Raw genomic sequence first — 23,659 nt, forward strand, 5'->3', positions numbered from 1 at the left:
TGCAAGTAGTTTGGGTTATGATTAATTTTGAATGGTGCCATTCAATTTCTGCAGGCTGTAAGAAATAAACTGCTTTTCTTCCATCATCAACAATAGCTTTCCTGTAGATTTGATCCTGTACACTTCAAATGCCAATGGGAGTTGCTTTTATTGCTTCAGATTAATAGCTTCTAAATTGCTATGGATTGTTAAATCATTGATTGCTGCCTGTACTTAATATTTGTGAGCAAGATTTTCCTTTCCATAAAAAAAAAAATTCTAGAGATGCACAACTTGCATTTGCTTTTTATTTTTATAGTCACCACTCTGTCAGGGCTGCCCAACATTCACACCCATGTCATATTTGTGCAGTTTCTCAGCATTTTTACCCCCTGTATTTGTAGGTTGAAGTAATTCAGCTAAAGAATGGGAGTTTTAAATGGTGACAAGGTATGATAAATAATATGTAAGACTGTGAGCCATCATTGACATTTTGGCTTTGTCTTCAAGGCAAAATGTGCTCACTGGGCAGCACTATCAATTGTCCGCAGATATTTTGGATTCTTGTCTAATTTGCAGACTCATTCTTGCCATATTCACAGGGACAGAGCCCAGATCTGTGTTAGTGCTGGGCAAAACATGTAATCTTGATTTAATTACAACATGCCTGTCTTAAGTGAAAAGTGTTAGCTGGACGTGTCTGTTCTGTTAGGGAGGAGGAAGCGCTTCTGAGAAATGTATCCCTTAAGGGACTCCAGCTCAGCAGCACTGGGGCCAGATATCCAAAGGATGCACCAGGAGCTCCATTATTACAAATCTTAAAAATAAGAATAGACAAAGCAGAGATATTATCTCCTAGAGCTGAAGAGCAGAAACAAGAGCAAGGCATCTCATCCCAAGTGCATGAAGAGTGCGGTGAAGAAAGTTCCTAGCCCATACTTCCAACTGGCATAAATTTGTTTGGTCTGTGTTACTTTTTGATGGCCTCTTTTTACATTTTTTCTTTTCGAGAGACATGTTTTTATTGAAAATTATTCTTGTGGTGATTTTTTGCCTTTTCAGAAGACTATAATTTTTAGTAAAAGCAATAAATACTAAAAAGTGAAACAGATAAAGCTAATTTCCTGCTGTTCTTGTCCTGGTTTGTGTGTTTTTACCATTTGGAACAGAAAAGGAAGGGTGGGGGGGAAAGTAAGAATAATACCTTCTGATTGGAAGATTAATGGAAAGCTTTCGTATTTTTCTTATAAACTTGCTGGGGTTTTTTTGTGAAAATGATGTGGTTTTGGACACACTCTTATAACTGTAGGTAGATAAAGGTGTTTGCTGTGTGCTTATCTCTTCATGGCACATTGTGTACTTGCGCAGATCCTATGTAGATTCCTTTTCCACTTTCCATTAGTGCTCTTAAATGTTTCAAAACTTGGTACTGACCAAAATGGAGAAGGATGAATTACAAAAGATGATGGCCAGATCTGTTAGATTACTTCCTTCTTCCCATCCACCCCACCATCACAGCAAACAACTGAATATCTCTCCAGGGGTACTGGAAAACAGTTTCAACTCAAAGGAGTTCTGTTTGATTTTTAAAGGGTAGATGAAGGAGTAAATATGTGTGGCAGTTTAGCTGGGCACCAGGAGAAAATAGAGAACCAGTAGTAGAACTGAAACCTGATTTTTTGTTCTCTGTTTCAGCTTTCCATCGTATGATAGTATGAGTGATCTAAATAAAGTTTGGAAATAGAGGCCAACTGACTCTTTTAGCTATATTGTCAGTAATATTCATGTTTAGGGTTCCAGCTAATAAAAGACACAACTATCACAGATTCTCACAACATATCACTATATGTCAATTTCCTCAAAATAGTAAAAAACTCCCCTGCTTTTTTTAATATCCACTTGTGTAGCTAGTGAATTCTGGAAAGCACTGGTACTAGACAGATGAATCCACCATGCCCTGGATAATTGAGGTACTGTTTCTTTAGGGAATGATGTCTGCTGTCATAAGACTGGATCTGCAACTTTTTCCACTACATTTTGACAGCAACTATTTGTATATTTTAGAAACAAACTTGGTCTGGTTTATCATGCACTGTCAAATCACATTACAGCTTATATTGAGTGTGACATGATGTGACATATTGTGAAACGATTCCTCAAAGCTTCAGATGGTATCACAAGATTATTTTTTATGATATTTTTTAAAATCCCATCCACATTTTCCTGTCCTTCTCTAAGCTGAGCTGTCTCTAACAATGTTTCACAGAGCTGAGTATATAAAATCTGGGTACAGGACATTCTTTGTACAACACATGCTGATCCTTTTCAGACAGGAAGCCAACAGATCTCCATAAACAGTGTGATAACACCAGTTAAAACTGCATTGCACTTTCTTGCCTGCAAGCCTATATCTTGTCAAATCACTACATACTTCAGCTGGGGAAGCCATGACTAATGAAAAATGAACTAAGGCTTTGTGAATTGCAGTGCTGTGAATTTATTGCTGTGTGTCAGTGCTTTCAAATCAAGACTTATTTGATCTTTAATAAAGATGAAACTGCAATTTTTCTTTAGGGCCATGGAAGCATATGTTGTTGTATGCTGAATATATGTTTTTATTGCGTTTTTGCCTCCGTTAATGCACTGCTGCTCCATATTTCACTTCAGCTTTCTCACAGGTTACGCTTGAGTCCAAAGCAGCCCAAATATTGTCTACATTGTTTTCCTGATTGTTTTAGTGTTGCAAGGGCTATGCCATTGATAATGCAAATCACTCCAGAAAAATGGGACCTTTCCCTTGTGTGAAAGGCACGTTTCTTATTGAACTGATGGTCACCCATCCATTTCCTTCTCTTGGCAGACGTGCGCCCTGGATTCTGCTACTCCACGCTGAGCAACGGGCGCTGTGGCAGCCAGCTGCCGCAGCCCCTGTCCAAGATGCAGTGCTGCTGTGACAGTGGCCGCTGCTGGTCATCTGCCCCCGCCACCGCTCCGGAAATGTGCCCCATCAGATCCACTGGTACGAACCCACCTGAGCTCTCGTCAGCATGGCTCAGCACTGAATTAGCAGTGATTTGTTTTTTATTGGTTTTTTAGCTGTAATGCTTTCATTAAAGAGCTACACAGAATGGTTGAGTCTGAGGGGCACCTTAGCAGATTGTTTTGTCCAACTCCCCTGCTCAAGCAAAGCCTCCTAAATGGAAGAGTGCTCAGGACCCCCAGGAGGGCAAGCAGACAGAAAGAATTATTTGTTGCTGATTAGTGTTTTGTAGTCAAGTTATTCTGACCTTACCTGCTTCAGATTTGTTTTCAAAATCCTCTTCAAGATGAAGTTATTTCCTCTAGACCCTTTTAATACATCCCTAATCCCTCTGCATTTTCATTCTCATTGGGAAACAGGGATTTCCTTCCTTATGACAAACTTTCTGAGGTGCCATATATTTTCTGGAATTTGACACAGAAGATGATTTCTCTCTGCTACCAAAATTCATTATTGCCTCCATGTGTGTTGAAATTCTCAGATAATGTATCACTTGAATTGAGGGAAGATGGTGATGATGAAGATTGTTAAACTAAGCGCGAGGGACTGGAGAGAAGCTGATTTTGAGATTGTTTAGGACTGGAGACCTAATAAAATAATTTAGAAGAGGAGAATATAAGAAATTTAAGAATTTATAGGAGGAGGTTAAGGGAGGTGCTGAGTTTATGGAGGAATGGGATTGTAACACTATAGCAGTGTAACTCTGAAGAAATTGTCAGAGTTCATGGTTGGGAGTTTTTATTATTCTTGTTTTTAATCCTTTGAGTGAAACTGCATAATACTGGAGCAGAAATCTACAATCAGAACTGTTGGAAGACTTTCTATCACTGTCTTAATAATATTTAAACATGTTAAAAGTTCAAAACTGGCTAGAACAATGCTAAAACATCGTGCACTGTATTGATAACCATCTGAAATAGGTATACAAGGAGAAATGTTTCAGTCTTAACACAAAGATTTTCTTCAAATACTTTCTTCAAATACTTTCTAATTGTTCATATCTAACTGGTGAGTAAACTGGGTGGAAAAGTAAAGTAATTTGGCCAAAGCTGCAGACTGAGACGTCATGGAGAAGGAGCTAGAACCCAGGACTTCCTGACTCATAAATCCATGCAAGGTCTTCCAGATCATGGTTACATGCCACTTCTTTTTTGGTTTTGCTTCTGACCTGAGATATAAATTGAGACTATAAATTACTCTTTTTAAAAGTGGTTTGAAATTCTTTGAAAAGCTTCACATGCATTTAAGGTATTGCTGTCATTATTTAATCAAGTTCAGATATTCCTTACGTAGTATATCCTGAGAAAGCAAGACAAGGAATTTAGAGCTGTCAGTGGCCCAAAGCGTCTTTAACTCTGAAATGGAAATTTGCTGCAATATAAAGGGGAGCACTAGCTGCATAATGTAACTGAGTAGTTACATTTTAAATATGGGCAGCAGACCCAGTTGCTACTACAAAATAGTAGCTACAAAATTGCTAGGAATTACACATGGAAATTGCAGTTTCAATAAAAAAGGCTTGCACTGTTATTTTTTATAATATGGTGGTAATTGTTTATGTGGAGTAACAGGGTTTACCATTGACACTATTTAAAGACTAAAAGCAACAACAGAGTGAAATGCAGTGACACATGAAACAAACTGATCACCCAACAGCATTAAATAAATGCAAACAGCATAATCAGGAAAAGCAGAACTTTAGGCAATGGTGTTTGTTTAACAAATCCTCTGAGATTCAGGAAGAACTTCTAATGTGTTTTACAGGTGGAAGCAGATACGATGAAAGTGTTGCAGGCTGAAATATCCAGCTTAGTTCTCCCAACATTTGCTTTATTTTTCTGTTCTTGTTTTTCATATTGTTTCAGGAATTCATTAATCTTTAGATTTTTTTCCCCCCATTATATAATTCCTCTTCCCTGTTGTTCCACAGACTTTAAATTTTGAAGTTCAAAGATATTGGCTGCACAAATAATTACTTGTGTGCACACAAATTGTTAACATGAATTAGGTCAGCTGGAATGTGGTCTTTAATTGTGATATTCTGTGTGCATTTTTTGGATTGCAAGTTCCAAACCCACACTTCCTGAAGACAAAAGAGTCATGGGCAAGAGGAAAAGTGGGGCAGTAGGGCAGATGCCACTAATAGAGATAAAGAATAGGAGAATGCCACACACTCACCATAGACTGTGCTTACAGCAAAATAGATCATTTTCCCATCACCTGGAAAAGGATGAATTTATGTGGATCTGACTTGGTTTCTCTTTGGCTACACTGCTTAGACTGCACCTTCTTTGGTTTCTGCTTTTATTGGCAAACTTAATTTTCCCAGGGAAATAGTGTTAGTGTATTCATTCGCTAATTGGTTTTGCTTCATTGCTTATATTTGTATTTCTTTGTTTTAGGAGGTTAACTTTTAAGAAACCCAGTTGAAACTGGGCTTTTTTCCCTGTTCAGTATTTTTCTAACTCTGTGGCAAGCTTTCTATTAAATTAACTTAGGATCAAATCCAGAAGTCCTTCTCTAGGTAAACTTCACACTGAGTTCACCAAAGATTTTTGCTTGAAAGAAGACTAAGTAGATTAGGATCAGGTCCCTGCCTCACTGTTCAATTCCATGTCCAGAATGTCAGTTCTGTTGCCTTTTTACTGGCAGTCTTCTGACAAGTAGTGTTGAGATTCTGTGGATTAATGACTCAATTCAGAGAGCAAAGCTTGTTGCTATGAAGAAAACATATAGGCTTTCCAGATTATTTAAGGTTTGTTATTGCTAATCTGAAACACTGCAAAAAGGGGGAGTGTTGGATTAAATGGAACAGGCTGCAAGAGTCTAAAACAGCACTCATGTTTTCATGTTTCAGATGAGTATCGTAAATTGTGCACAGTAGCTGCTATGCTGCCAGCAAGACCTGACCTTCCTCCGGCCCGTCCTGACATCATCCCTCCACCACTCATTCCTGATGTTTACCCTCCTCCACATCCAGAAATCATCTATCCATCTCGGGCTCCACCAGTCCATCGTAAGAGAAAGAAATGACTTCTCCTTGCACCATGTGCATTTAGCTTCTTTAAAAACATGCATTTTTCAGGAGCAGTGTGCTGCCTTCAGCTGTTGGGTGTCCTTTACTTACTTTATGTGGACACGGAGGCTTCTTTTTAATCAGAGCCTGCCTACCATGTACCTTGTGGCAAAGTACCTATCTCATTAGTAGTGTTTTCCCTGATAAGATAGATTTCAAAAATTACATTCTCGTTGTCTGTACTGTGGCTCATGTATTGTAGTAGTTACATTACTGTTATTTTAGGGCTGTTGTGAGCTTTGCTGCATATCAGCACTGCAGAATATGAATATCTCTTTGACTAGGTTGTGAAAGATATTTACATTAAAGAGCTTGTCTGAGAGGAAGCAACTTCTTTCAGGTTGTTTTCCTCACTTGCACTTGGCCAGATAGGAAATGTACTGATCAAAACTCTGCTGTATTCTGCTGGACACTGAGACTGACCCAGTGCACAGAAAGAACTATTTTAGTGATACACATGGATGGGTTAGTTTTCCCTAAAGTAAGAAGGAAGCCAGAGCAGACTACCGATATAGTGCAACATACCAATATAATATAATCCTTTTTTTATAGTCTTTGCTCAGAAAAGTTACTGCATGCCCATGTGGTCTGGAGTAGGCATGTGCCACCTGAAATCATTTGGCATGTGCCACCTGAAATCATTTGGCATAATCACATACTCTCTTGCAAGTAAACATAAGCTGATTTTGCCCATACTTTGTGCAGATGCAAGCAGTCTCTGCTTGCACTGGCACCAGCTGAAACTATTTAGTCTTGGTTCAGCACCAAGCTGAGCTAATAAGCCTAAGAGGCAAAGTATTTTAGCTTAGGCTGACACTGCACTGACGTAGTTGCACAGCTTCTGGTCAGCTGGTAGCAGGGACAGAGCCAACTCACGCCTGCCTGCCAAAGACAGTATAGGCATATTCCCAGGGTTATCCCTGCCCTCCTCACTGCTATCTGGGAAAGCGAAAATAATGAACCAGTCTGCCTGCTCTTTGCTACTCCAGGCTTTTAGTAGAGTCCGTGCAGTGCCACACATCCACTTTACCTCTAGGTATGAGCAGACATAGTCCTCCTTGATAGGACAAAAGATGAAAACACAACCAGACTTGCCTTAATGAAAATTTCTGTGGTTGCTAGCTGTTTTCAAACAAATCTCTAAGAGTCAAAGTGCCATTTTTGCTCTCCTGTTTCACTAGGTAATTCACATTACAATGGAAGGTAAATGATGATTTTTAATGGAAAATCATGCACAAGTTGTAGATTATCAGAAGCTATTATGATGAACTATTAAAATGTTTTTCCAACTGTTGTTATTTCAGCGATCTTGCCGGTGAACTTAACTGACTATTGCCAAACATTCCGACATCTCTGCCGAAATGGGCGTTGTATTCCCACTCCTGGGAGCTACCGCTGCGAGTGCAACAAAGGATTCCAACTGCATGGTAGAGAGGAATGCCTTGGTATGTGGTTTTCTGCTGTAAATCACAGAGGGGAATTTCATTTTGGAGAAAAAAACATTCTTCTGCACACAATGTAATAACTGAGTTCTTAAATAGAAGAGCTCCGCCTCCAAAAAAAAAACCCAGTAAAGAGACTTTGACAAACTGATTGATTTCAATGGCAAACTTATTTTTACAACAGTTTTGCCTTTAAAACAGTGTTTAACAAATCTTGTAACAAAATTACACAGAAGCAAGGATTTCTTATTTTACTAACCCATGACTATAATGTGTTTATTAGTTATTGAAAATGGTCTCTTTAAAATGCTACCAGCTTTTTGAGTATGCAATGACCTATTGTTAAAAAATCATAAACTTAGGCTTAGTAGGATTTACAAGTCCTTTTTAAGTTCATGAGTAGTATCTTGTTAGGCTCTTGAGACCTTTAGGCTTGGAACTCAATAAGAGCTCAACAACAGAAGCAAGGATTAACTGTTCTTATAGGCAAGATTTTGGTTCTGCAAAATCTTCAGTGGAGCAGGGAATGTGGAGATGTGGGATTAAGGCCTCAGTCTCTCACACATGCAATATTTTACTGAAAATTCATTTTCCCAGATCCTGTTTATCTTAAAACATGGGATCTTTTTGGGATCTCAGTGATGTCCCCTTTCCTTAGGGATTGAAGGGCACTATTTCTCCAAGTACAAAATGATAAACGCCTGCAGGGAAAAATAACTGTCAGCCAGTGTGGTAATAAAATTATATTGTCTGTGTTCCACAGATATTGATGAATGTGAAAGGAATCCATGCATTGGTGGAGACTGTGTGAACACACAAGGATCCTACATCTGCCAGTGTCGCGTTGGGTATCAGAGCACGGCCACCAGGACAGAGTGCCGAGGTAATGGGCATGCAGCCACATCTGCTATTGTCTGCTTATCAGGAGGGAAAACAGTTTGCAAGCAAAATTTAACAGATGGGTCAAATATGGAAGTTTGAAAAAAAATAAAATTCAGATATGGCAGTAAAAATGACTGACCTGCTGGAGCTGGCTGTTCACTGACTGGGTTATGAGAAAAGGCATTTTGTCTTGTGCTAAAAGGATCTTGGCAATATTTATGGCTTTGAAATAGAAGAGACGTATTTTCTTGGTTTTTTGGGCTTTTTTTTTTTTTAATACTAAGACATGATTTAATACTAAGACATGTGCTTGAAGATCTCAAGGACAATTAAGCATCCCTTCACTGGAGAAACACTTTATGTATAAAAGACTAAAGAAGTTGGGGAGAAAAATAAAACTTCCAGTGAGTAAATATAAGGTTACACTGCCCGTATGTTGTCTCTGCTTACTGACAGAGAAACAACTAAACATAAATTAGAGCAATGAAAACTTAGATATGGAAAAGTATTGGGGAAAAAAAAGTAGGGAAAGCCTACAGGAAAGTAGGGAAAGCTGCAGGAAAAGCAGCCTAGGGCTAGGGCTAGGGCTGGTTCCAGGGAAAAAGCTGTGAAGGAAGGCATGTTGTGGCAGTTTTGCGTTCCCCTTGGGATGCCCTTTGCAGCTGCAGTGTGCCTGGAGCCCTGATGGGGAAGCCTCAGAATCCTCATTATAGTTATTCTGAAGGTCTGACTTGACTTTAGTCCTGATGGTCTTCATCCTGTTTTCCTATGGGAGTGGGACCACATAACTCCTCAGTGGTCAGCCAACCCTCTGTCAGGGTTTTGTGACTCCCAAATTGGGGTAGGGATTCAACTGTGAAGGTAGATGGATGCAGTCCTTTATAATTAAGGCATGATGAGAGATTTCTGGCAGAAGAATAAGTTATTGCTTTTATATTCCATAAGAAATGAAGCATCTAAATGAAACAGGATGTTTGAATGCTCAGAGTCACAGCTTGTGTTCATATTTTGCTTCCTGCACTGGGTACAGGGTGCAGAGCATGCACTCAGTCTGATGCAGGAAGTTTCTAAAAAGCCAGAAGAAAGTTACCTGTATTAGTGTGCATTTCTCTCCTTCCTTTTATGAATCAGAATGTTTGTGGTACAGAAGCTTGCTCTCTGGTCCAGGAAGATATGCAGAGCCAGCAGCACTGCTGCCTGTTGCTGGGGAGTATTTGACCTAATTGCTGCCAAGCAGCCGTGTTGCGGAAGCATCTTCATAGTTCAGCTGACTGGTGGTGAGGGAGTGCTGAAGGGGAGTCTCAGCTGTGATGAATTTACTCATGAGTCATTTTTGTCACACACTTTTAATTTGACTGATTCATTACACAAACACATGGTTGTCAGAAGCCCAGTAGCTTAATGGCATTTAAGTGTGGTCACTTAGCAGTTCCTTTGCAGTCTATGGGAGCTGTGCCTGCTTGACAGCCAGAGCAGAAAATGCTTCGATGTGCAGAATCTTGGTTTTCTAAAGGAATTTTTAGGACTAGTGTGGGGAAAAGAAAAAGGCTAGTGGGGTGCATTTGGCAAAGTGCACATATAGTGTACTGGTGGCTGCCAAATCAGCATTTGTTGTAGAATTACTTTGCATGACTACTTTGGATGTAGCGATTTTATTTTTTTGCATGCACAAATGTGTCTGTGCTGATGTGCTTTTGGAAATGTGTTCCTTATGAAGTCTCTCAAGCTCTTGAAAAACGAAGTCTCTGTAATGACCAGCTGTTTATCTGTTCCTTGCTCTGAGGTTCCAGGGGAGGATTTTTTCTACATGATGACTCTGATTGGTGACTAAACATTGCAGTCATTACTGCAAGCTACTGATTATCCGTTCTTAGGAACCCTTATAATTCTAATATGAGCTTGGCTGAATTAATATCTTAACTGGAGACATAGGTGAATAAAGTCACATTGTGATTAATGATCTGAACAAAAAATGCTTCTCAATTGCAGAAGAGAGGATATAAAATGGACCTCAAAAAAAGATGAAATTTTATTATGATGAGCTATCAATGTGTGCTTTAACAGCTAAGTGCTTACTATAATCTGCTTAACATTTCTGATGAGAGGAGGTCAGATCTTATAGGGAGATGACAGCAATTTTGGATGTTTCATTGAGAGAGGGTACTTTGATGTATTCTCTGAGGAGAAAAAAAATGGTGATGTTATTTCATTTGAAAATTAGAAATATGTTGGACTAGTGGTGGGACTCTGATCAGCTGTGTGTATGTAAAGAACAATGAGGTTCAGTATTAATTTTCAACACATTTAAATGGCATCAGATGCATAAAAATACAAAACCAAATGAGCTATAAAAATCAAAAGGCCTTGAGATGCTGTAGCATTTCTGCCTGTCCTAAGGAAGAAAGCTGGTGTAGTAGCTGAAGCCAGACACGGATGCAATCAAGGGCCGGAAAAGTGGGGTGAAAAGGGACTGAACAGAGAGGAAAGTCACTTTTATGCATTGCTACTTAATGATGCTTGTTTATCAAATGAGGTTTATCAAGCCTGTACCCTTTTGGTGGAGGGCTGCAAGCTGCTGCTGCTGCAGTGATTCGTCACTGAGCAGCTTGTGCCTCTGCTGGCATGCTTGCTTACTTGCAAAACAGTCATTTTCAGGGATTTCTTAGACTCTTCACAGAACTACCATGCTGCTAAGAAGGCAAGTATAGATTCACAGTTTCAAGAGGCATCAGGTCCCCTGGCCTAAGTGTTCAGAGAGCAGGGGCATTTGGGAGGACACCCTGTGCTCCACCTCTTCCTGAAGTGCAGCAATGATTTCCACAGAGAGGGCTCGGGAAGGGCACCCCCAGGGTATTTGGGAAGCATGGGTGCATAATAGACAGGTCTGCATGGGCTGGTTCTGATCTCTGTGAGTGGAGTCCCCTGTGTGCAGGAATCTCTGGGAGGTGGTCCAGGCCTTGATGGAGAATACTGAGCAATCTGAAAAATGTCTAGACAGTCTGTCTCAGCATCTCCTCTCCCCTCCTTTGGAGGAGAGGGAGAGCTGCCAGCCTTGTGTGATATCACTCTTCAGGTCCTCCAAAGCACTTGCCAAGCACCTCCTGCAGAGAGAGGGGAAAGAGGATCTGATGTTTCAAATACAAAGTAAGCAGGAGAAATTCTTCTGAGGTGGGAAAGTCTTGAACTTTCCTGTTATCTTACAAAGCAGCAGCAAAAGACAAGCTTTCCCACATCTTTCCTTAAGTAGTTAGGTACTGTTAAATTAAAGTTCAGTAAAAATATTTTAATGATGAGCAAAAATTAAATTTAAAAAAAAGCAAAAATTGTGATTCTTGTTTGAGAAAGCTTGCAGGGTAGTGTTCACAGAAATTCTTTCACAGCAACTTGAAATTTCAAGCTGACAAACATTTTCCACCCCCATAACATTCAGTTATGGAAATCAAAATAAATAATTTTTCAGGTAATACAATTTCCATGGAGGTTTAAAAACCTGGGGGAAGGGCAAATGGGAAAAATTCCTCTTGAGTATAAAAAAGAATCTCCCAAAATGTTATTTTTCTTTCTGGTTGGCTTTCAGACATCGATGAATGCTTACAGAATGGTCGTATCTGTAATAATGGACGATGCATAAATACAGATGGCAGTTTTCACTGTGTGTGTAATGCTGGCTTTCAAGTGGCAGTTGATGGGAAAAACTGTGAAGGTAAGACTTTTCTGAAGTTATTCCATATCAGTAATTACAGTTGCAAGAGGTTATTCACAGCATATGAAAAAGAAAAGGACCCCTGGTGGGGGGAAGGGAAGGAACAAGGAGTCAGATATCCAAATATGTTTTGCTGTATCTGGGAGGGCAAGTAAAATGTCTTCTGCAGCCAGCTCTGGAGCCGTGGCTTGGCAATCCTCAATGGGATGTCTGTCCAGCAGGAGAAATAGCACATACCACTATCACAAAATGCAGTTTCTTTGATGGGAGTGGTACATTTTAAAACATAGCGCAGGTCACATGCTGCCTGATTTTACTGTGTGCTTAACAGTGTGCTTTATGGGATCTTACGGGTGACTAGCAATGTGGTTTATGTAGATGCGGGCTGGTCTGACCTATAAAAATTGTTTTAACAAAAATTTGTAAACATAATTGATGTGTTCCTACCTCCCAGACCTTTAGTAAAGGGGAAAAAAAGAAGAATGTTCTTTATCATGCTTCCCAAGGTCCTTGGGAGGGTTCCCAATGATCTATTCATACGTTAAAAGAATTTCAAGCACTGTTCTTAGAAACATTTTTGGCAGAATATTATCTCAGTGATTCAGCTCAAAGACTTAATGCCAAAATTCCTGGTTGGGATAGATACATGATTTTTTTTTTAAAAATCATAAATTATTTTTGTCTGACTTAGCCTGTAAGTAAAAAGAAAACACACTATGTCTAGAAGTGTAATTTCTGTCCAAGACAGCTGCAATATTAAGGAAAATAGCACGATTCTGAATATATTGTAATGTCATTATGATCCAGTGATTTTATGTGCTAGTAGTGATTCTGTTAATCCTTGGTAGAGACAGACATTTTAAGACTATTTTTCCTGACTCTTTTTTAGATACAGTTTAGCACTATAAGCTGCTTTTAAAATATCTTATTATGGAAGTACATTGACTAAATATATTTGGAAATTAGACTATTCAGGAAAAAACTCTCTATTCTGATTTCTTCCTTTCCCACCAAATACCATGTGCTAATAGTAATAAAAACCAGGACATCAGCAGTCTGGTAAAACATTTTTAATTCCATTGCATGTGCTGCCAGAATGTCTGTTGCATCCACTTATGAAACAGTTTCATCTCTGGCGTTGTAATGCATTGAGTTGTATGCACACAGACTAATCAGTAAAGACCATGGCATTGTGCCATACCTTAATGTAACTGTGTGTATTTCTTTAGATGAAACTGGTAAATACTACTGATTTTTTTTGGATGTAACATCCGAAACTGATTTCATCTGTGCCAGGACAAAGTAAGGACTGAGAGGATATAAAAGCTTACTCAAATCAAGAACAGAATTCTCTGTACTTGCCTTTTTTTTTTTTCCTTTCCCATTTTGTGAGTAACTGTGCAGGGTTCAGAATAATAGTGTCTGAGACCTCCACCTTTTTCTATTTGAATCCTCCATGATATCCCATTAGGTCAGAGGATGAATAATGCTTTCATGAAGCTGTAATTAGTACCCTTCTGTATGGCGTGTCATGCTGAATGCAGGAAAGGGCAGATTTTACTTTAAATGAAAGTTGAGGGTGCCCACAGAATTCATGCTTGAGCACAGTGCTGGTAATTCTCCCATACCATAAATCCTAGATTTGTCCAGAGGAGATTATAAAAGTTTTCACTCTAAACCCAAATGTTCACTCTTCTCCCTTCAGGTCTTCTTAGTAACAAAATTGTATTTACATTCCAAATAGGAGACTGCTTCTAACCTAACTTCTATTTAGATTAAGATGTCAAACCCTCTTTAATTACATCCCTTCTCACTTTTTGGTGACTTTTACCAACTGAAAGTTCTTAAGCTGTCCAGTTTCTCATCCAATTTTTGTTCTCTTTGCTTTTTTTGGATTCATTCCTTTTTATGTTAATGATTCATTATGAAAAATGGAGTCATTGCTTTGACACATCCTCTAGGACAGTGCAGTATGTCCCATCATATGTTTCTGATTATCATGATAGCTCTGACAACTAAGAAAAAGATTAAAGTTTATCTTTTGGATATAACCAGTAACAATTCTTATGCTTAAACATTATGAACATTGTATCTATTGTCTACATTTTCAGATATGGATGAGTGCAGCATCAGGAACATTTGCCTCAATGGGATGTGCATCAACGAAGATGGCAGTTTTAAATGCATTTGTAAACCAGGGTTCCAGTTAGCATCTGATGGACGCTATTGCACAGGTAAGCACAATAAATTATGGGTTCCCAAAACTTGAGTCCTGTCTCTCTGGGTAGCTTCAAGAGTAGCCTTATTTGTGATTCTTGGGAACAAGAGGTATGGGGCAGAGTTGTCAGCAGATATGCTTTTTTAATCAGCTGGAATTATTTGTCATTGTGCATGGCACAAAGTCCTTGGCATTGTACAAGCCAAATGTGCAAAGTGAATAACTTGTGTCCTACAGAAGTCTTTGAAACACTCATTGTTGACACTACATGTCCTGAATTTGTCAAGTGCATGCCTTAAAATCTTAAACAAGCTAAAACTCTGTGCAAGATAAATCCTGTTCACTTTTGGTGAGCAACAGAAAACACTCTGGGAAATGTTCAGCTAACAGTGAGGTAAAAACCAGCTTATATTACCAGAGAACAAATTGTATGGCTGGTGTGTCGTTGCCTCGTGCATGAGGCAGTGGTTGGTTGACGAGACGCATGGACACCACGGGATCAGAGAGCTTGTTCAGTGCATTTGTTATCCAGATGAAATAATTTAGCTTGTACTTGATAATGTCTCTTTTGGTATCATGGATAGGAGCTGTAATTTGTCTTTGTCTGTGTGCCAGGCTGCTGTCTCTTGGCGGAATTCAGATGTTTTTAGTGCAGTGTTGGCAGATTTTGTGACAGAAATTTTTTTTCTTTTTACCTTTGGACAAGTTGTTGCAGAGGTATTGTTTGCTTGCCTTTAACAAGAGCAAACTCTTGTGTGTTTTAGCCTTATTTTGGTGCATGTGATGTTTTTTATTGACGGATTGTACAGTGAGGGTGGTCATTGTGTGGCAAGAGGATCGTGGATGGAAGCAGGTGGGAGGAAGATCATAAACGGATATATGCAATGACTCAGGGAGGTGGTTCCACTCAACAGGGTGGACTTTGTGCAGCAGTGTTAGCTTTGGGGAGTTTTACACAAGAAGCAGTTAATATGATTAGTGATTCTGAATATGTTGTTTAGATCGTAATGTTGATACATAGAGTTTTATAAAGGGATTTAGCTGTAAGATAATTGTTAGATGTTACGTATATGCATTCCTTTGGTTGTTTGTAGGTTGTTCATATTACCATTGATTATTTAGCTACCTGTCTGCAAGAAATGTATAATCTTAAGAAACTTTCCCATCTGATATAGATAGACGTTTGCTTGAAGGATATTTTAGGGAAACCCTTCCTGTTAAGACCTAGGCTCTGGCCAGGCCCTAGTCCTGGCTGGTCGAGAAGTATGCCAACAGACCCAGGTGTTTCTGCACTAAAAATGTTATCAAGTCACTTTGATTTGCTGATATGGTCCTATAAATGCTGGAGCCCCTTTTTGAGATAAACTTGGAAGCCTTTTCTGGAAAAGGTCCTTCAGGTTCTCAGTGTGAAATGTGGCTCCCCAGTGATTGCAGACCCTGGGTGATGGTAGAGTATTTAGGCAGTTGATGATGTATTATCTTGCTTATTTTTGCTTCTTGTGTGCTTAGTGTTTTATTAGATGTATTGTTTTACTGTTCATAGTCAGAGAAGTGCATGTTATCAAAAAATAAAAAAGGGGAGTATGGCATGTGCAGTGGCAAGGCCAGCTGATTTACTAACCTAGGGGAGAGGGTATGCATGTGTTCTATCACCAGCAGGTCCAGAGTGCTCACCTGCTTGTCTGGACAAACATTGATCACATCTGAGACAAAGCCCAGTGAGAGGAAAAATGACCTAATCACCATCCAGCCCTTGTGGCCAAAGCAGGAGCAGGGTAGGGCTGCCAGGAACATGGCTGTGCCTGAAAGCTTGCAGGGGCAGCTTGCCAGTAGAGGCCTTGGGTCTCACTGCACTCACCATTATATTGTTATGTGTCTGCTGACTTTCTTCAGTTATTCCCTGCTTCATGCTTCCAGAAAGACGTTCAGTAATGTCAAAGTCAGCATTTCCAGCCAATGGACTCCCTCCTGCCTGAACAGCACAGCCCCTGAGCCCAGGCCATGTGAACTTTGGAACAGTAGCCATTTATTTCCAAATGCAGAAAAAGCAACTCTCTTCCTGGGGATATTGGACACTGTCTTTTTGTTTTCCTATGCTGTGAGTCTCTTTGTCAGTGGCATAGTTGTTTTTGATGTGTTTTTATTGATTGAACAAAGAAGGAGAAGATGTGGGAGATAAGAAATCCTGTTCACTTCTGGTGAACAACAGAAGGGCTCTGGGAAAGGTTCAGCTAAGAGCAAAGTAAAGAACAGCTCATATAACCAGAGATGGGCTTGCCTGGCTGGTGTGTGGTCGCCTTGTGCGTGAGGCGGCGGTTGGTTGGTGAGATGCGTGGGCACCACGGGATCAGAGGGCTGACTGGGCAAAAGGACACGTGAACAGCCACACCACAGTGGCAGGCAGCCAGCGTGTGCCTGTCTGGGTGAAGCGTAGAGCATAAAAAGGCTTGGTTTGTTGCAATAAGTGATCTTCTTTGGAGCAAGCAAGAAGGAGGAGGTCCGTGTATCTTTGTTCCCCATTGCTACAAAACTCGAAGGTCATGCTTGGATGTGCAGGGAGTGTTTGCACAAATGGACATTTCTGCAGCAAATTCGTTTCCTGCCTGAGCAGTTTTGATAGGGAATTGCACGTGTGTTTTTGCAGAACTAGGGGATCAAGAAAGGAATGGAAGGGTGCAACTCATTGCTTCTATAACTGTCTCGTTTGATATCCTCCAAGCTGAGTTTTCAGCTGTTAGGAAGGTCTTCTAAACCAAAGATGGGGATAGTGTAATTTACACTTAGTTCCATAAAACTGGAATTTAAGTATAAGTACAGGGCATATGCTTGGCTGTCTGGTAAAAAATTCCACTTAGACTTTCTGAAATAACATGCCAAAAAATAATGTTACACCGCAGTCTTGTATATTCCCTGAAATACAAGACATGCTAAATTTATTCACCATTAACTTCTTTCAACGATGATTTGCTTGATTTTTCAGAAACATGTATCAGGCATGCAGAAGTTTGAAGCATTATTTCTGTTCCATACATTGTTTCATCTTTAAATCAACAGGAATTCCCCAAATTAAAAGTTATTGCAAGGCAATTGAAAATGGTAGTTTAGTAGTCTGAGCAAATTTTTCCTGCTTAAAATTAGAGGACTTTTTGTACCCGCCTAGCACTACTAAGCAAGCTAAGCAGAAAAGGCAAAACTCATTGAACATGGAGAATTAATCCATTAGTTGGTTTTCCAGAGCCAGGTCAAATATATTTTAAGTTGTCCAAATGGTGACTTTTACCACAGAAGAGAGTGGAGCATTCTCAAGATTAGAATTTCGGACTTTATTTCTGTGGGTGAAGTTGATTTACTCTGTGGAATTTCAGGCCTGTTAAAAGCAGAAGCTTTTTACCCATCTTTACAGGAACCAGGTTTTCAGCTGACTTGCACCATTTTCAGTGACCCACTTTACCTTTCAAAAATTCTATAGTGGTATTTCCAACACATTCGTAAATCAGTACAAAAGAAAATAGATGACACATTTCTCCCTTTACCAGGTTACAAAATCTTTTTTTAAAAATGAACTACAGGAAATGGGAAAGAAGTAATTTTGCCTTTCTGTTTCTAGAAATAACCTTAAAAATGGAAAGCTTTTTTTCTTTCTTTTTGCTTGTAGGAGAATCTGTTATAGGAGTTCAGTGTTGTTCACCAAAATAGCTGTCTACACCATTAAAGAGCGTGGCTCATTTTGAATCCCAACTCCATTTTTACCTGCACTGAGTAAGGACTAAATTTAAAGAGGGAAAAACATCTAAGATTTGTCTGAAACAGAACAAAAGATTGTAGGATGAAGTAAAAATTATTTGAGCCCATGTACTTAAATATAGCTTTTATTTTAAAATGCAGTTTGAAGAAGGAATCTTGGATCATACAAGCCGTTTTTTATGCCAAACAACACAAACTAAGTAAAACACAGAGGTGTTTCACTCTCAATTTGCCCTTTTAAGGTCAGAAAAAAGGAAATTGTCACACACACTGTCTCTTGTATATAGTATGGAGAATTGTTATGAAGTGATTATTTTATAAAGGTTATACATATTTCCAAACAATATTTATAACACTAATTTTCTTTATAATTTCTAAAATGATAGTATGCTCTCTGCATCTAGAGAATGATCTTACTATTATCAGGATACACAGCCTATATAGGTTTTTTACTAATTTAACATCTCTGTGTGATGGTTTAATATTATAAGTTTTCATTCCTATATTTCATTGCTATGGGCCTTATTGTCCAATGTGCCATTGTTGGGCAAAGATAGTGGCTTGTGCCAGGCAATTGCTCAGGGCTCAAATCATTAATGAATTCCTTTCAAGGCTGGAGAGCACTCTGTTTGTTGAAAGTTTATAAAATGTGCTGTAATGAGCATCCGATAGGAAAATCCAATTGTCATGCAGATCACCAGAGAGACAGGGACTGCAGGCAGGGCCTGACTGGGGAGATTCAGATGTGCTGCAGGAGGAAAGGAAATTCTTTGGTGGCCCTGTGAAGGCACCTTGTTGGAGGGATGAAAGATTCAATTTGCTATTTGGACTGATTTTTTACGGCATGAACTGTTAATACGGAAAGGGAACGTCCTGTTATATACTACACAAGTCCTTTGTCTTAGCAGCCACAGTTTCCTCCTTCCTCCAATTATGATTTTGCCTGAATGACCCTTAAATCGGAACATGTACCTCTTGGGAACAAGTCAGGAAAATGTAATCCCTTTTATTCTCCAGGGAGAGCAAAATAATTTTGTTCTGTTTATTTCTCCTAAATTTGGCATTTTCCTATTCTGTTTCAAATAACGAATTCATTATTCCTAACAAAATCTTCACTTGAGCTACTTTCCATTTACCCTTGATATTTTTCTATAGGATATATTGAAAATAAGCTGCACAAACGCAAGTTTCAGCCAGGCATCAAACACTATGTAGTTTAACTCCTAATAAAGCTCATTCTGTTCTCCAACAGACATCAATGAGTGTGAGACAGATGGAATATGCATGAACGGGCGCTGTGTGAACACTGATGGCTCTTTCAGATGTGAATGCTTCCCTGGCCTTGCAGTAGGACTGGATGGACGTGTCTGTGTTGGTAAGACAAACTTCATGGAGTCACAGTTAACCAAAGTTAAGGTATTAGTGCTGATGAACACTAAAATATTAGTCTGATGAACAGATCAAGTTTGAATGTAGAATTTGCCATTTTTTCATGGAATGGTGGGTAGTAGTTATAGTGGATAATAATAGCTCTGTAATGTTTACTGTAATAGCCCATTTTGCTCTGTTTTCATTTCCTTTTTATTTAAAGAGAAAAAAAGTGTGGGTCAAATCACAAGGTCAGGTAGACTGTACAGAGTAGAGGTGACTAGTGCTGCATCAGTTCTGAGAAGGTGAGAATTTGCCCTGTTTCTGTCAATGTAAAATTCTTCATTTGTCACTAAGCTTAAAGATGTAATTACTCTGTCACGTCTTTTTAACATGGGATGGACCCCATTTTCTGCCCATTTCTGTACAAGCTCAGTGTTGTTTATAAAATACTAATAATATGCATGAAAGCTATTTATGGGCCAGTTCTTAAAGAAAGAGAAAAATCACCCCTGGACCTGAAAACATAAACATATGAAGTCTTATGTATTGGAATAGTATTAATGACTTTTGCTTGAGTTTTTACAAGCAAAGAAAGAGCAAAGACTTTGTCCATTTTCCCCACAGCTTCTCACTAGTTCAAGGTTAAGAATTGATTGTTTGCTTAGTAGTTCACTAGTGCATGTTAAGTCATTAAATACAGTGACTATTTGAATGCCTTAATTCTTGGGAGTGGAAGAAGAAAAATTTCTTCTCCCTAGTAGAGGGGTGCATACAGGTGGCTGGAAAGCAGAGGGAAATAGCGAAAGAGACTTTGTTTTGACAGCTATTTCATGGTGTTTATGGCACCTGAGCTACATTTAATACTTGTTGTAATTTATGGCAGGATAGTTGGCTATGGCAGGATTAAGAGAGATTTCTTCCCCCAGATACACATATGCGAAGCACATGCTATGGTGGCTACAAGAGAGGACAATGTGTGAGACCATTAACGGGTGCAGTTACAAAGTCAGAATGCTGCTGTGCCAGCACTGACTATGCCTTCGGAGAGCCTTGCCAGCCCTGCCCAGCACAAAACTCAGGTATGGCATGTTCACTGGTAAATCTTCTCATTTACAAGGTAGAAGAAAGTTTTATATTAACATTGCAACTTAAATCAGGAGATTACATTGTTGTATAATACGTTACGTATTTTGAGGAATCTTTTATTTTTATATGTTTTAAAACTACAGGAAATAATTTTTTTAAGCAACAGTAAATTACATTATCTGGCACAAGATTTGATATGCACATTAAAAACAAACAGGACATTTTCAGACAGCAAACCATATTTTGGTAGATGTAGATAACAAAAATTAGAAATTTTAACAAAAGTAACTGATGGAAAAAATTTGGTTAATTAATAGGTTCAAATCCATAAGGTACACCTGCCAGTCACATGTTTGCTGCTTGACTCATATTCTTCAAGTTATCTGAAGTAGCTCATTCAGTACCTTGCCTTTGGGTAGTCAATGCACAGACAAATGTCCAGTTCAGTTTCTTGCAAATACTTGAGTCTCTCACTGAAATCCCCACCAAGTGAAGTTGTCTGGGACATAACTTCTCTCTGGCAAGAAAGCAATCCTAACCATTTCAATGAGCAGAGTGTTTTAGGAAAATTCTTCCAAGAAGACTCTGCTGACACAGTCCTTGCTGTGAAGCCAGTAAATTAAAGAGACCTTGGTTTCATAGAGGTGACTGACTCCAGGGAGCTGTTTTGAAACCTCAATTTATTATGTGTTTCTTGTTATTCAGCAAATTTGTTGTTGCACATAAACAAAGTATACCATTTGATAAGATATCCTTGGTCTATATGAACTCATGAAGACCCTCTTTCTAAATAGAGTTAAATATGGGGCAGATTTATAGGAAAAAAATGTTCTGTTTCCTTGTCTCTTTGAACATGCACCCTGGGCAAGGACTTGGTCATAAAGTTCTGGTGAATCTTGCTGTGAATATGTTATGGTTCGTTTGTGTAGGAGGACCAGCATGAAGTTTATGTCTATTCTTAAATGCCACAGTTCATCATGTGAAGTTTTTACTCATCCATCTTCATAAGCAGATTCAGACCCTGAATCTGCTAAAATGCTTCACAGGTTCAGAATACTGTCAGGTTATTAATGTTTTCAGAAGAATTGGAAGGCATGTTACTTCTTTCGAATAATTAATTGCCATACTGTAAATGGTGATGCTGAAAGCAATGAGCTAAGAAAGCATATTTCAATAAGTTTTTTTATCATTTTTCCAGCTGAATATCAGGCTCTGTGTAGCAGTGGAACTGGCATGACTGCAGGAGGAAATGGTAAGATCACCTAATGTAATTCAAATTTATATATAGCACTTTTGTCTGAAAGTGTTACCTTGATATTCTTAATTTGTTAGCCGTGCTGGTGGGGATGGTAACAGAAGAGAATGGGAGAGAGGCTTAGGGTGAAGTGAATGGATCATGGAGTTTCAGGATCATGCCATTTCACCAGTGGGGCCTCTCTGGTTTACATCATGGAGTGTCTGTAACTATCATTATAAAATAATGACAAATTCATGAGAAATGTCATTACCTACATGCCTTTATTTGCATATTTCAGGTGAAATCATCCTGAAGAATAAAGCCATATTGAACATTGAGCTTACTCATGTTTTCATCTGTCAAAATAGGCCATGGTTTGTTTAACTATGAAGAAGAAAATTATTACAACGAAAGCTTTGTAGTCGTAGAACTGTGAAACTGCAACCCCAGCCAGTGCTCACTAGTAGATTTGCTGGCAGTAGATAGGGAAAAGCACTCAGAAAGGAGGGATATTAATGCTTTGGCGAGTGATGCCATCTGGAAATGCTATGAATCAGGAGATACGGGGAGTATTAGTATATGGGCCTCTCTAAATCTAATCTCTGATCCCCAGTTTAATATCCCAGTTCTTCCCTACAGTTGAAAGTTTCCTAAATGACCATGGACTAGAGATAAATCAATGATGAAGAGATGCTTTTTTCTCTTAAGTGTGAATATTTAAGTGTGAATTTCCCAATTAGAACTACATAATTAGAAATATGGAGTTGCCAACATTAAATTATATTGAAACTGTCTTTTTCTAGTTTGGAGAATTAACCACTATAAGCCCTCAACAACTGCTGCTCTGATGTTTGGGTTTTTTATACCTTTATGTAGATATTAATGAGTGCTTATTGGATCCTGATCTCTGTCCAAATGGAAGGTGTGAGAACCTGCATGGAACATACAAATGTTATTGTGACCCTGGATATGAAGTGGACTCAACTGGGAAAAACTGCATTGGTATGAAATGTCTTATCCTCAAAGTATTTATAAAGAATCATCATATCCTTTCTCAAACTCTGTCGGCTAAACTATCCAAATCTATGCTTCTATTCTTTTCACACGAATAAAGGCTGCAGCCCTCTCTTCAACATGACTGATCTGACCAGTGTACAGTATTCTGATGAAGTCTGACTGGTGCCTTGTATAGTCATGCCAGAAATTCTCCATTTCCCCATGGAATATCCTGCCTAAACTGATTCTAGTGTGCATTAGTCTTTTCTCAAATACATGTTATACTGTGGGATCAAAGTCAACCTCTAATTGAGATTTACATCCAGAGTTTGCTCACCAGCCTTCAGCTGATGAGTTCTGGTTTCTAGCATGTTATTGTTATTGGTCCCTAATTGCAAAGTTTTGAATGTTGGTGATTATATTTCATCTTATTTTTCTTTTTCATGTTGTCAAGATTAATTTAGCCTTGCCTGATTCTCTGTATTGGCAATAACTTCCAGCTTAGTGTTGGCCACAATTTTTGATTCAATTAATTTTTTACTTCTCCATTAAAATGAATATTTTATAGGATCATTCCCAAGTTTAATCCCTGAAAGCATTTCTGATATCCTCGCTTCATCATGATTATTCTACTTTTTAATGTATCCTACTGTAATCTCTCCTTTGTCCAGCTCTGGAACCACCTTAAAATTCTTAAATTCCTTTCTATTATCTCCAGCTTACATAATAATTTTGTTTGGGTTCACTATTCTCTACTTAAACCTAAATAGCTTAAGTCATGGGTGTTATCCCAGTCTAAACTATCCATTATCTTAAAAAAAAAAAAAAAAAAGAGTTGGTATTTCTTAGATAAAAATCACACTGTAATTCATCCCATTTTCCCTT

The 23,659-nt window shown here is 38.8% G+C and overlaps 1 protein-coding gene across 1 annotated transcript in view; it reads left to right on the forward strand.

Annotated features, from left to right (window-relative positions):
* Positions 1-23,659, forward strand: part of FBN1 (fibrillin 1) — a 144,800-nt gene that overhangs the window by 60,632 nt on the left and 60,509 nt on the right. Inside the window, exons 10-19 of the mRNA XM_041469038.1 lie at positions 2,840-2,998; positions 5,877-6,035; positions 7,400-7,540; positions 8,301-8,420; positions 11,997-12,122; positions 14,234-14,356; positions 19,337-19,459; positions 20,382-20,534; positions 21,740-21,793; positions 22,655-22,780. Of these exons, the coding sequence (XP_041324972.1) occupies positions 2,840-2,998; positions 5,877-6,035; positions 7,400-7,540; positions 8,301-8,420; positions 11,997-12,122; positions 14,234-14,356; positions 19,337-19,459; positions 20,382-20,534; positions 21,740-21,793; positions 22,655-22,780 (1,284 nt within the window). The remainder of the gene's footprint in view (positions 1-2,839; positions 2,999-5,876; positions 6,036-7,399; positions 7,541-8,300; positions 8,421-11,996; positions 12,123-14,233; positions 14,357-19,336; positions 19,460-20,381; positions 20,535-21,739; positions 21,794-22,654; positions 22,781-23,659) is intronic.

This window comes from Pyrgilauda ruficollis, unplaced genomic scaffold, assembly GCF_017590135.1.
Source record: "Pyrgilauda ruficollis isolate IOZ18807 unplaced genomic scaffold, ASM1759013v1 scaffold23, whole genome shotgun sequence".
Classification (NCBI taxonomy): Eukaryota; Metazoa; Chordata; class Aves; order Passeriformes; family Passeridae; genus Pyrgilauda; species Pyrgilauda ruficollis.